Source organism: Haliotis asinina, chromosome 2 (genome assembly GCF_037392515.1).
Source record: "Haliotis asinina isolate JCU_RB_2024 chromosome 2, JCU_Hal_asi_v2, whole genome shotgun sequence".
NCBI lineage: Eukaryota > Metazoa > Mollusca > Gastropoda > Lepetellida > Haliotidae > Haliotis > Haliotis asinina.
This window is the reverse complement of record NC_090281.1, coordinates 5433128-5446625: the sequence shown is the minus strand read 5'-3', so window position 1 is coordinate 5446625 and position 13498 is coordinate 5433128. Positions and strand designations below refer to the sequence as shown.

Here is a 13498-nt window from a genome sequence, read left to right as displayed (position 1 = left end):
AAATCACGAGGTGTGTTTATAGGCCGTTTCATGGTTGTACACTACTTTAGTTTGTGATAAAGTATAAAAGGATGATGATCCGTGCGATGTGTCTATGGGAACATTTCTTTAAACGATATGATATGTAACAGACCTCTTCCTGCTTTCCCAAATGGAGTAAGTTCGAGAATACAGTAAACTGGCTGTGTCTGATCAGCACTCAAACGCACATCTGTGTTTAGGATCCTTAGAGCAGATATAACGGACAATGATTTATGTCTTCAGAAGGATTCCAGGTGTATTGTATTCAGGGGCATCAATCAGGCGTCGATAGTAAATATCACTTATGATATTATCGTGCTGTCCGGAAACAGTATAAACAAGAAGCTTTCCTGGGTAACCGAAAGCTGGATCAATCAAGGACGTAGTTGCATCAAGCTCGGTCATTGGTTCGGAACAGGCAGTTGCATCGTGCAGTTCTAATACTGCTGAAATAAGTGCATACTCTTATAACAGCTAAAACTGCCAATTGTAAGACCAATAACGGAAACAGAATTCCCGGATGTGTGTGGAAGGAAACTGAAATAGGAAAAATTCAGGGAATGCACAACTCAACTGAGCGTGGATGCTTTCCGTACGCCGGCTAGCGACAACATCGGGAAGGTAGGCGGTAACCCCAGTAGCATTGTTCACAGCACTGTAGTGTTGTGTGGTTTGGAAAAGGTGACCTAAGTATGATAACTCTCATTACTCTGCTGTGTGGTAGGACAGAAAATGTGAACTCCTGAAACCACAGAAGTTCAAATTATTGTTACAATTAAACTATTACACCTGTTCAGACAGAAGGGGAAATAGGAAGAGTATGTTTCAAATTCACACGTTAGTGGGCAGTTCCAAGGACAGCAAACTTTCTGGCAAAACCTGACAAGACGACAAGCAACAGGAAAAGCACACCACAAATAAATCAGGAACAGTGGACTTAAAATGAACTCTAAACATTACGGACAATACAGAGAATGAGACAACTTAGAAGAAGTTGGGCATGCATTAGACAGCCACTAACGTGCATTGTCCGTAGTGATAACGACATCATCTTTACTGAGCAAAGAACTTGAAGCAAAGATAAAAGACATGAAATCGGATAAAGGAGCCGGTTCTGCGGATGGTATTCAAGTAAAGATGGTGAATACATGTGCTGGCCTTTTACTTCCATATTCACTCATCGTATATTATATCATTCTAACCAAGCAATGATGGTTTGAATGGGCAAAGGTATTATTTATGCCCCTCCCTAATTGGTCATTAACACAGTGAACAACTAGTGAGGTATCTCACTCATGGACAAGTTATTAGATATTGGCATTTTGTTCTGTTCTAAACAACCACCAACAAAAATTTGCAGCACTTTATGTAAAGACTCCTGAAGCTCAAGCAAAACTACTTCTCTGGTGTTCATTATTAAAGAATGGTATTCATGGACGAATTCTTAGGTGCTAAAGAGTAAGTACAACATCATGTTTGCTGTTCGAAAAACCAACACCACAATCTCTAAATACTTTGACTGTCATAGCGAAGTTAGACAAGGATGTGTCTTGAGCCCCTTTTTGTTCACGCTTTTTAATCAGAATTACAAGCTGTAGAGTTGGATCTGTTGGATCCACTTTTTAATTATTACCTTTGCTTTACGCTTTGGATTTATGTACTTTCGATGACTGTTCTTGGACTTGCAAAGAAAACAACATTCAAAAAACTGCTGTACAATGTGAGGCTTACACGTTAACATGAATAAAACAGAGATCTTGGTCTTTCAAAACTTAGGTAGATTATGGAAAAATGGTTTCTTGTAGTTAAAACAATACTATAATTATATTGGAATCCTGTTCTCCACACGACTGTCACTTTATTGATGCACAGAGACACTATTAGCTAAGCAAACAAGGCATTGTTTTCGATTTTTACGCAATTTACAAGTATCCAAATACTCCAGTTACCATTCTTTTAAAGCTCTTTTATATAAAGAGAAGCCGGCTTTACTTTCTGGTGTAGAAGTGTGATGTGATCGAGAGCGACAGTTATTGACAAATTTCCTCCTGTTGTAGGTAAACATGCAAACATATCTGCAGATTGTGGTAGGTGTGTTATAAATGTTGATTATGTTAGATGTGTACGTCACTGGTGTATATTACTTCATATGTCTGAAGGTATATTAAACGATGTTATATTTTGAGCAAAAATTCGACTCCGCTTGGACACGTGGGCATCACTTGTAAAATGTCTGTTAAACGGCAACCAATTTGTGTTTGTGTGGTTTAGTCGTGATATCGGCAATATTAATCATCTATGTCCATGTCAAAACGTAGGCTTATTGATGTAAATGTGTAGAGCATAGTGAGTAGAATTAATGAATCATTGCATTTAGCTAACTACAAGACTATTAATTAGAGTTGTATGTTTCAAATATACTTTTCGAGGAATATAGTAATATTTGTGTTTACTAACACTTCCTCACCTACCTCGTCCTTGTAATGGAAGATCTAAAGATGCTAATTATGCCTCACCAATATGGAAAATGTGTAACAATAACACGAAGAGTAGGATGAAAAACATGTTCTTTTTGATGTATATGCAATTTTACGAAGTTAGGTACCCAGTTGTGATGAAAATCCAAATTCAGTAAGTCTAAAACATTAATACAAAATGTCATGACATCATTTGTCCTCTATAACTGAGCAGCTTATTAAGTATATAACTGATGCAGAGTGTGTAACTAATGCATAATGTACATTGTCTTGTGAACCCAACCAAACTACAACCCAGCCAACCAGATACAATTCTACATAAGTAATTTCTCTATGGCAGAGAAGACACTGGCCCCCGAACTACTACCATTATATTCTATTTCACATTTAGGCAACACATCAAACATGGCATATTTATCCTTCCAGATAAATGTATTTGTAACCTGGTACCTATTTACAAAAATATGCAGTTGGTAATGAATTAATAACCATATCACGCGTATATTGATTGCCCATGTATTATGTTCTACTGGACTCCTGCAATGGTTGCAGCTTATTTTATGCAAAAACAGGTAACGTAAGAAGATTGCATGTCATGTGAAACCGATAGAAACTGCTACGAATCTGACGACTACATTGTGTTTGGGAATGCTACAACCTTCCAACGACATGTAGTGTATGCTTGAGAGGTTTTCAGCCCCCTGGCCTGCCGCACGTCCAGTGGCTACCCAATGGCACGGAGTACACAAATGTGCTTTGTCACACATACTACATATCGTAATGTACACCGTTAATACACACCGACCAGAATGCATAATGACCTTGTAACCATGGTGATGGCATCATTATTCAGAAATAGTGCAACGGATTATGACTGGTTGACAAACAGTATTCATTGCCACATGAGGATGTTGTGTTTGTGTTGTGTTCAACAAAGTGAGACCTTTGCGCCCTATGTTCCAGTGTCTATCACCTCGTCAGAACCGGTAGATCTGTGAATACCTGGGATATGAACAACGTCAAGAGACTAGAGAGTTCTCAAGATGATTTTATACTTCTTAAAAGATGCTTGGACTTCATCAACAAAGAGATGGACATTGAACTAATTGCCAAACAAGAAGGCAAAACAATGTTGCAGTACTTGAAACACGTGGACAATGACACTCGCACAAGACTAGTGTTTCCGCATGGGATGAGTGTGGTACAGGAATACAGAGACAGAGCAAACACCGGTGACGGCGTACTGTATTTTGTGGGATTCATTGGCGAGAAGCTGGACACTGTGGATGACATCGTGGACAAACAGGCCTGGCAGATGGATGCTGTGCTTGTAGCTGAGTTGAAGAGTCAGGAGGACATCCTGGCTTACTGCAGTGCAGAAAGAAACCCTGGGGGTAACTGGGGGAACCTGGTGTTGTTCCGTCATCCCCGGGCCATACAGAAATGGAATCAACTCAAGAGTCACACACATGCTATAAGGTACTCAACAGCTTTCTCATTTGCTCTACATTTATTTGCTTTATTTATTTGCTTTATTTCTTAGGGAAATTATGTACATACGATCGTACATATATCCGACATAATCGTGTCATATGGACGACTAAATGACAGTGTTCACACGTCTGATATTCAGTTAGCAATTCATGGGACATTTGTCAATAATCGTCCTTAGCATAGATAGAGTTGCATGCATTTAATTGTTGACACGCTCACTGAACTACTGTAACAGGTCATCAATTCTGTTGGCTGCCCAAGCGGTACTGATGAATCTGTCTCAACTGAGAACTGCGTGTTCTGTTGGCTTACAACACGGTACCGGTGAATATGACTCATCTGAGAGCAGTGTCTTTATATAGGTTTTTACCTGGATATTTAATAATTTCATGTAACAATATGATCTCTATTGACCTATGATATGGAAAACACTCATTTGATTTATTTGAATCGGTCAACTAAGCAAAACCCCTCTTTGCCATATCTAGAAAAAATCTGAAATATTACTTAGATTAATAGATACACATTGTATACAGTTTTTAACTTTGGTAACCTTGGTACACATCAAATGCCCATGCGCATTTTTATGCAACAATGAAGTTCTGTTCACATTCTCAAAACAGCGTCGACCTCTACATTTTTGGGCAATTACAATCCAGCAATTATAACCCCCTTGTTACAATACATGTTTGGTGGCATAAACCTACACCTGTCTATTTTTCATCATTCAATTCATGGTCGGTTAATGAATTTGTAACGGGGATAATTAATGGTAACACCATTCAGATTATCCGTCAAAGGTTTCCATTTTTCATTTCTAGTGCCTGTTGTAAATACTCGGCATCATAAATATAGGTGTGATGCATTACATGGTATGTCGTGTGTGTTATGGAAGTGAAGCAAGAGAAATTATCAGCAGTTTAAAATATAAACATCGATCGAAGGACTGAATGACAACATGCTGATTTATTAATTATATATATCTTGCACAGCTGATTTTTCAAGAGTGTTTATATTCGACTTACTAACGTAGACTGAATGCATCCACATTCTGTCGTAAAGTGCCTGTGTAAAAACGTCATTCCTCCAAAGGATTAACCACCAGTACGTTGACTTTGTGACATTATTGTCTAATGTGAAGCTATCACATATAACGTTTTATCCATGTTTGCATATTGGATTGTCAGATGATACATGACATGGAACAGGTTCCTTTATGTGGATGTTCATGGCTACATATGTCGAACAGGGTAACAGCCTATATTATAGCTGTAAATTAAGTCGGCTTTAATTTTCATATGCTGCACCATTCAGCGGAATCGTCTTTGTTGACCAATCTGAATCATCCGAATACTCGGATAAAATAACAAAAGCAGTTAGCAGCCCCGGGGAATTATTGTGCCATTAACTGCACAGCTGTCCGAAAACCTTTTACGAATCGTGCATTTTGGAAAACATAATTGTGGAACAGGTGTCCAAAGATACGTGCACGATAGTGGCATAAATATGGATGGTGGATGCAGCAAGCATGCAGTAACCAAATGAACTACCACGAATATGTCAAGAATGTGGGTGTGAGCGTGCGTGAGTTTTACGCCACTTTGGAACTGCTCATGCAGTATGACGGAGGGGGTGGGGGGTGGGGGACGCCAGAAATGGGCTTCGCACAATGTACTCATATGTGGCGCGAACGCATTAACCTCTAGATTATAGTCGTAAGTACAACGAGACAGGGCGATCGGTATTGCCTACGTTGGGCTTCACAAAATTAGCTGGCAAGAACTGCCACCTCAGCCAGGCCACAATAAGCAAATTGATAAACTAGCAAGCACGCCAGCTGTAAGACAGACCAAGATGGGGAAGACCAAATGTCATGACAACGGCCGGAAACCAGGCAGTTCAATTCCAGAACAGATGGCTGCGACAGCACAAGGACACACCATCTGCAGACAAATAGTCTTTCGACGACTAGGATCGGCTGGCATAAGAGACTTGAGCTCCTTGTACCATCAACGCTGACCGCTTGACTCTTTCCAAATGAAATGGGGCAAATGCAAAACCAGCACTACAATACATTTTCAGCTAAGTTATTGGATAAAGATTTCAGTGTGTAAAAGACTTATCGCAAATCTTACACAGGTCTTCCTTTCCACTTGTTTGTGAAGTGGAGTCGGTCATAACTTTCGTATGCCCTGTGTTTTACTTCCGTACCACGGTGCTATGTACACTCGTCAATCTTGTAATTTCAGTGGTAAAGAGGTGAAAATTCACATGTCCATTGACAAAGAGTTCGCCATCACACCAGCTGCCTTCATGACATTTTTCTCTTTAATTTGAGTCCACAAGGTGGCATCAAAGTCAGTACTCTGTATGGCCACCAGTGGTAGAAATTACTGCTCGGCACCGTCGACGAAGTCACTCTTGTGGATTTCTTCCCCGATCTTCATGAAATGCTATGGACATTTGTGGAGGTGTCTGAAGCGTGTTTTGACGTTGACATCCTCGAGTGACTGGCGGCGTCATTACCTTCGTGACATGGATACAGATATACCATATTTAACTAGACACATGAAAGATTATCTATCTATTATCTATTACCTGCAAATGTAGCACAGTAGGTGGGCTAACTGCGAGATAGCAGAATTGCTCTGTATATTGAGATCATCCCTCACAACTCAAGATAAGACATTTGCTACATATGTTCCAGTATCTATCAGCATACAAGTGTGTTCGGGTGATCTTGGAAAAAACTAGAACATGAGCGGTGCAAAAAGCCTGGAGAGTTATGAAAACGATCTTACGTTTCTTGAAAAATGCTTGGACTTCATCAACAAAGAAATGGACATTGAACTCATGGCCAAACAAGAAGGCAAAACAATGTTGCAGTACTTGAAGCACATGGACAACGGCAATCGGGCAAGAGTAGTGTTCCCGCATGGGATGAGTGTGGTACAGAAATGCAGAGAAAGCGCAAAGACCGGTGGCGGCGGTCTGTACTTTGTGGGATTCATTGGCGAGAAGCTGGACACTGTGGATGACATCGTGGACAAACAGGCCTGGCAGATGGATGCTGTGCTTGTAGCTGAGTTGAAGAGTCAGGAGGACATCCTGGCTTACTGCAGTGCAGAGAGAAACCCTGGGGGTAACTGGGGGAACCTGGTGTTGTTCCGTCATCCCCAGGCCATACAGAAATGGAATGAACTCAAGATTCACGACAATGCTATAAGGTACTCACTAGATTTCCAATCTACTCTGTATTACTGGTACAGTTTTTCTAACCTCATTTTAATTGTGTATTTGGATTATATTTCGAATTATGTACTGAACCTAAAAAACGTCAATTCCTTTTTGAACCGAGTAATCAGTTTTAATTCAAACAAATGTAAATAATGTAATAATTGTCAGAAAGATTTCAAAAATGACATGTTAAATCATCCATATTTAAAGACAAATTTCAAACAAGTACAAGTCGCAATGGCGACAGGTGGCGCGACAGTGGATCCAAAAGGTAATAACGTGTCTGGTCTCCTTGAGTTTGGGCAACAGCGCTGCATCCTCTGTACATGGAGTGGATGAAAATAATAGGAACTTGCGCCCAGACTCGGTGATACGCCTGAGAGAGTTCAGCAGTTGTCGGCCTTGGTCGCACATCATTGAGCCTCCTCTGAATCCCCTCCCACAAGTGTTCTATCGGGCTTAAGTCTGCACTGATGGCAGGTCATTGGAGAGTTTGTGTGCCAGATTGACGGAGGAAGTCCCTACTTGCTCTGGCAGTATGGACGCGCGTGGTCCTGCTGGAAGACGTGGTTTCCATGACGACCAAATGCGTCACGACGAAGGGTCTTGGTGCTTTGTAGCGGGCAGATGTTACACCATTTCCTCTACTAGGACCAATATTCTTCAACACAATACGGCCTAGTTTGTGATTGGGAGCAAAAGCACCCCACACCATAATGCTCCACACTCTCGAAACGCAATACCAGGAAGACTACAGTTCGGCACTCCCACTGTTACGCCAATTCCGGTGATACGTGTCCCACAAACTGCAGATTTTGCCTCAACGTTGTCACAAGTGGTCTTCAACTGCGAGGACGGTCGGCTGTGCTTCCGATGGCTTGCACTTGGTATATTGTTCAAACATGAACAGACAAATGATTTGCAACATGTTTTGCATTCTGGCCAGCATTTAGTCTTCTTAAGCCTTGGCCCCTGTATTCCCTTGATAACAGTGGCATGTTGCTACTGTCGAACTGTGAATGATTCGGTGAATGTTAGCTGGCTCTCCTTAAAGGGATGACACCTCGGAATGCACGTACATTGTCATGTTTTCATGAAATACGCACAAACACCTCGTCTCATCAGTACTTTAGTAACTGCGTTTTGGGTTTGCTTTTTTTTTTTTTTTTTTAATTTTTGTGTGTGTGTGTGTGTGTTTTGTTGTTTGTTTTTTGTTGTTGTTGTTGTTGTTGTTGTTGTTGTTGTTTTTGTTGTTTTTGGGAGGGGGGGCTATCTTGAACATTGGCCACGAACCAGGTCTAGCGAACTTGTTAAGATGAAACATATCTGTCAAACTTTTGGCAGGGTGACGTTTCTTTTGCGGTTCAGTATACATACAGCAGGGTTCCAAATGTGTGATAATAATGGGAAACACCCCCTTTGATACACAACTGAAGATCTGGTAAGCAGTTAAAGGTTGATTCATTCTGAGTGGAAACGATCAGCAGATAGGTTGAAGTTAGTTTTCATCAAAACATGTTTGTCCCCAGTTAACATCCGGGTTAGACGTGGTCTCCAACAACCCAATCTTCTACAAATGGAACACCGGGTTAAAACTGGTCTTCAAACCAAGCTTGTCACCAGTGAGGATCAGACGGGAATAGTTCATCAACAAAACCAAGCTTGTCCCAGTGAGGATCAGACGCGAATAGTTCATCAACAAAACCAAGCTTGTCACCAGTGAGGATCAGACGGGAATAGTTCATCAACAAACCAAGCTTGTCACCAGTGAGGATCAGACGGGAATAGTTCATCAACAAACCAAGCTTGTCACCAGTGAGGATCAGACGGGAATAGCTCATCAACAAACCAAGCTTGTCACCAGTGAGGATCAGACGGGAATAGTTCATCAACAAACCAAGCTTGTCACCAATGAGGATCAGATGGGAATACTTCATCAACAAACCAAGCTTGTCACCAGTGAGGATCAGACGGGAATAGTTCATCAACAAACCAAGCTTGTCACCAGTGAGGATCAGACGGGAATAGTTCATCAACAAACCAAGCTTGTCACCAGTGAGGATCAGACGCGAATAGTTCATCAACAAACCAAGCTTGTCACCAGTGAGGATCAGACGGGAATAGTTCATCAACAAACCAAGCTTGTCACCAGTGAGGATCAGACGGGAATAGTTCATCAACAAACCAAGCTTGTCACCAGTGAGGATCAGACGGGAATAGTTCATCAACAAACCAAGCTTGTCACCAGTGAGGATCAGACGGGAATAGTTCATCAACAAAACCAAGCTTGTCACTAGTGAGGATCAGACGGGAATAGTTCATCAACAAACCAAGCTTGTCACCAGTGAGGATCAGACGGGAATAGTTCATCAACAAACCAAGCTTGTCACCAGTGAGGATCAGACGGGAATAGTTCATCAACAAACCAAGCTTGTCACCAGTGAGGATCAGACGGGAATAGTTCATCAACAAACCAAGCTTGTCACCAATGAGGATCAGACGGGAATAGTTCATCAACAAACCAAGCTTGTCACCAATGAGGATCAGACGGGAATAGTTCATCAACAAACCAAGATTGTCACCAATGAGGATCAGACGGGAATAGTTCATCAACAAACCAAGCTTGTCACCAGTGAGGATCAGACGGGAATAGTTCATCAACAAACCAAGCTTGTCACCAGTGAGGATCAGACGGGAATAGTTCATCAACAAACCAAGCTTGTCACCAATGAGGATCAGACGGGAATAGTTCATCAACAAACCAAGCTTGTCACCAATGAGGATCAGACGGGAATAGTTCATCAACAAACCAAGCTTGTCACCAGTGAGGATCAGACGGGAATAGTTCATCAACAAACCAAGCTTGTCACCAGTGAGGATCAGACGGGAATAGTTCATCAACAAACCAAGCTTGTCACCAGTGAGGATCAGACGGGAATAGTTCATCAACAAACCAAGCTTGTCACCAATGAGGATCAGACGGGAATAGTTCATCAACAAAACCAAGCTTGTCACCAATGAGGATCAGACGGGAATAGTTCATCAACAAACCAAGCTTGTCACCAATGAGGATCAGACGGGAATAGTTCATCAACAAAACCAAGCTTGTCACCAGTGAGGATCAGATGGGAATAATTCATCAACAAACCAAGCTTGTCACCAGTGAGGATCAGACGGGAATAGTTCATCAACAAATCATTCTTGTCGCCCGTTTACGTCCGAGTTCCAGATTATATCCAGAAGCCCATGGGGTCAGCCTCCGTGACTGTGATGCATGTCATCGTGTACCAGTAGCTTTGACCAATGTTTCTCACATCAATAACGTGGCTGTCGAGACTAGATGAAGTTCTGACCGCCGTCACCTAACTTGAATATTACGGAGTGTACCGTTACAAAAACCAATAAACGAACAAACAAGCAAAACATTATGGACGATATCGTATAGTTTGCAGTGAAAACGCACCGATGAAATTCTCTTTAAACGTAAAATAAGGACTGCGAATCCTCATAATGTTACCTTGCCATTTAAATATCAGAATTGTATTCATCTTAGGATAAAAGTGGTTTAACAAACGACATAGTTTCAAATTGCTATTTTTGGTTTGTATTACAAGGGGGTAAGCACAGTAGTTGGAAGAGGGGAACAAATACGTGATGATCGTTAACTTAGACCACCCTTACGTGTTCTCGGTGTTTCATTTAATGTGCATACCCCTTGTAATAGTCCAATAACAGCTATTTGAATCTATGATCGTTTGTTAAACTTTTTTCATAGGTTGAATAAAATTCTGAGATTTAAATGTTCAGTCGGCAAGGTGAAAATATGCGGATTCGCAATTTTAATTTCACTTTATTCGATTTTCGTTTATGTTGAATGTAAAATTCATTGGGACGTTTTCACCGCAAACGCACTGAAAGTCTCGACGCCAAAAATCCCCACTATAGTTTGGGGTGAAAGAAAGTTTCACAAGTATATGTTTTCGTCGGTTTTCGACACTGTTAAGTCTTAATCAATAGAATAGTTCCAGGGTGGTCCCGCAATGTCTTATCTAATGCCACCTGTGGTTTTCAGACAGCCCATTAAAGAGAATACACTATGTTATGTCCCGTTTCAATGGTCGCTATTTAAGCCAAAGTGGCCCCCTGTCAGGGAAGACTGTTGAGAAACACAAAAGACTCTTCCTTCAATCACCATGAGTTGTACGAGATTTGATGGAGGAAGTTTCACTCAGTGGGGCGTTCTTCTTATAGATGAAGAACACAATTCTTTTACTTCCAGGATTATTTATTAACATAATTTTGCATCCTGAAAAGTTGCACTATTGTTCATCCATTTTTTCGAAACCTCGAGAAAACCCGTTAGTCCCATGAACGAATAAATACAGAAGACTTGCCCCTGATGAGAAAAATCATTTAATCTTAACCCCTGGTTTTTAGTATACTATCACTATACTGCCAGTTAAGTAATTTATGCTCAGTACTTTTCGTTATACTCCACTACTGAGTCTAAATAAACCTTATGGGAGGTCGCGTCAGGTAACCCTTCAGACTGACCAATCAAAACACAGCTTACCAAATCGCGAAAGTGCACATTCGCTAATACCTTTTGAACTTTTTATCTCGAAATGGTTTCGTACCCGAACGATTCCGAATGCTATTTAGCGTACGCTCGCTTTCGGGTGATGCACACGGCGTACATACAACCATGACAACGGTGAGTAAACAGTCGCTGAAAATAGTGTTTTTGGCAATATTCAAGGATGTTATCTTGCGGAAATGGCTAATGGTAACCATGTCAATGGAAACCCCAAAGCGTATATACTGCAGGTCAAATAACTGTGTTATATGCGGAGGTTTGTTTGTGGAGAGATCTGTGTCAGTGACCTGAATATTTTGAGAGTCCCTCCGATCCCTAAATAGTAGCCGTTGTCCGACTGGTTAAATCTATTTAACCGTCTCGCGTTTGGTTGGACTGTCATTGGTCGTTCAAGGTTACCTGACGCGACCTTCTAGTAGGTTATGTTAGACTCAGTGGTGGGGTGTAACGAAAATCAATTTGTAGAATTTTTACTTCATCACGATGTTCTTTACCTATAAGACAGTCATTCTGGATTAGCATGTAGAGATCACCTGTTCCCTGTGCGGACTGACTTGTGCCAGAGATACTCTACATAGGCTCCCTGCTCGTACATATCTCTGCACCAAGCCACGCTTCCGCTTGATTTCTTGTGTATGAATGTATACTGAACAGCAAAAAAACCGAAATCACATAAAAGTAAATGTTCATATTCAGGTCTTCTATTTTTTAAAAAAAAACTCGGTAAAAATCCAGTTACGTTTCATTTTTACGTTCAGTGTACGTGTCTATTGATTCTTCTCATCCGTTTTGCAGAGATATATCTCCTGCCTACTACACATCTGTAAGGATACATCGTGGGGTGCTACCCAAGGGATTCGCCTCAGACAGGTTCACTGTAGAGAGGACGCTGTTCGTCAAGTACGACAATATCACCCACACAGTACAACATCGTCACATTGAGGCGTGGCAGTCAACGCTCGCAGATACACAAAAGCCGCCCAGTTATGTTTAATGATGTTACATTTGCATTTACTCAGGATTTTTGTTAAAATAAGTTTATGTCAATGTATTTCAATGCGTATTTCAGAATTCATGTATCCAGAAAAAAACGTGAAAAATCCCAAGTGTCGGAATTTCGCGGTCACATTTACCTATCAACATTTTATTCAAACCAAACCTAACTGATTAGGCTCTAAGGAAAGATGAGATATATATATGGACACAAAAATTTAATACAGTAGACGAAAATCCCACAAGTGCATTCGTGTACCATTCATGTTTATCATGTGCCTCTCAGTTTGATTCTATTTTACGGTGGGAAGTAAAATGTAAGTCTGTCACATGTAGATTTGCAATGTGCATGTACATATGTTAGAAGTAAATTTGCCACGTGATATGTAAGTGTGTAAGAACTAAATATACTAGGTGATATGTAAATATGTTGTAAATAAAATTGCCACGTGATATGTAAGTTTGTTGGAAGTAAATATGCCACGTGATTTGTTATATTATAGGCAACTTTCAACGTGATATGTAATTATGTTATAAGTATATCTGCAACATGATACGTATGTCAGATATATGTTGCTATGTAAGTCGTATATAAGCGTCATATGTATATTTGTTGTATGTACTCGTACCTGTCTGTTAAGTAAAATAGGCAAGTCTTGTTATCAGTGCGTCACGAGGT

At 40.7% G+C, this 13498-nt stretch overlaps 1 protein-coding gene and 1 pseudogene across 1 annotated transcript; both read left to right on the top strand.

Annotated features, from left to right (window-relative positions):
* Positions 1–1444: 1444 nt before the first annotated feature.
* LOC137274758 (uncharacterized) lies at positions 1445–6329 on the top strand. The gene is made up of 3 exons (XM_067808094.1): positions 1445–1479; positions 3462–3977; positions 6242–6329. Exons 1-3 carry the CDS (start codon positions 1445–1447, stop codon positions 6327–6329), a joined length of 639 nt encoding a protein of 212 aa, XP_067664195.1.
* Positions 6330–6690: 361 nt separating this feature from the next.
* On the top strand, positions 6691–13266 carry LOC137272216 (uncharacterized; annotated as a pseudogene).
* The last annotated feature ends 232 nt before the right edge of the window (positions 13267–13498 follow it).

Coding starts and splice junctions, on each gene's coding strand:
- LOC137274758 (XM_067808094.1), top strand. CDS start 1,445: ATGGTATTCATGGACGAATTCTTAGGTGCTAAAGA. Junction 1,480..3,461: donor GAATTCTTAGGTGCTAAAGA/GTAAGTACAACA, acceptor CCTATGTTCCAG/TGTCTATCACCTCGTCAGAA. Junction 3,978..6,241: donor AGTCACACACATGCTATAAG/GTACTCAACAGC, acceptor TTGTAATTTCAG/TGGTAAAGAGGTGAAAATTC.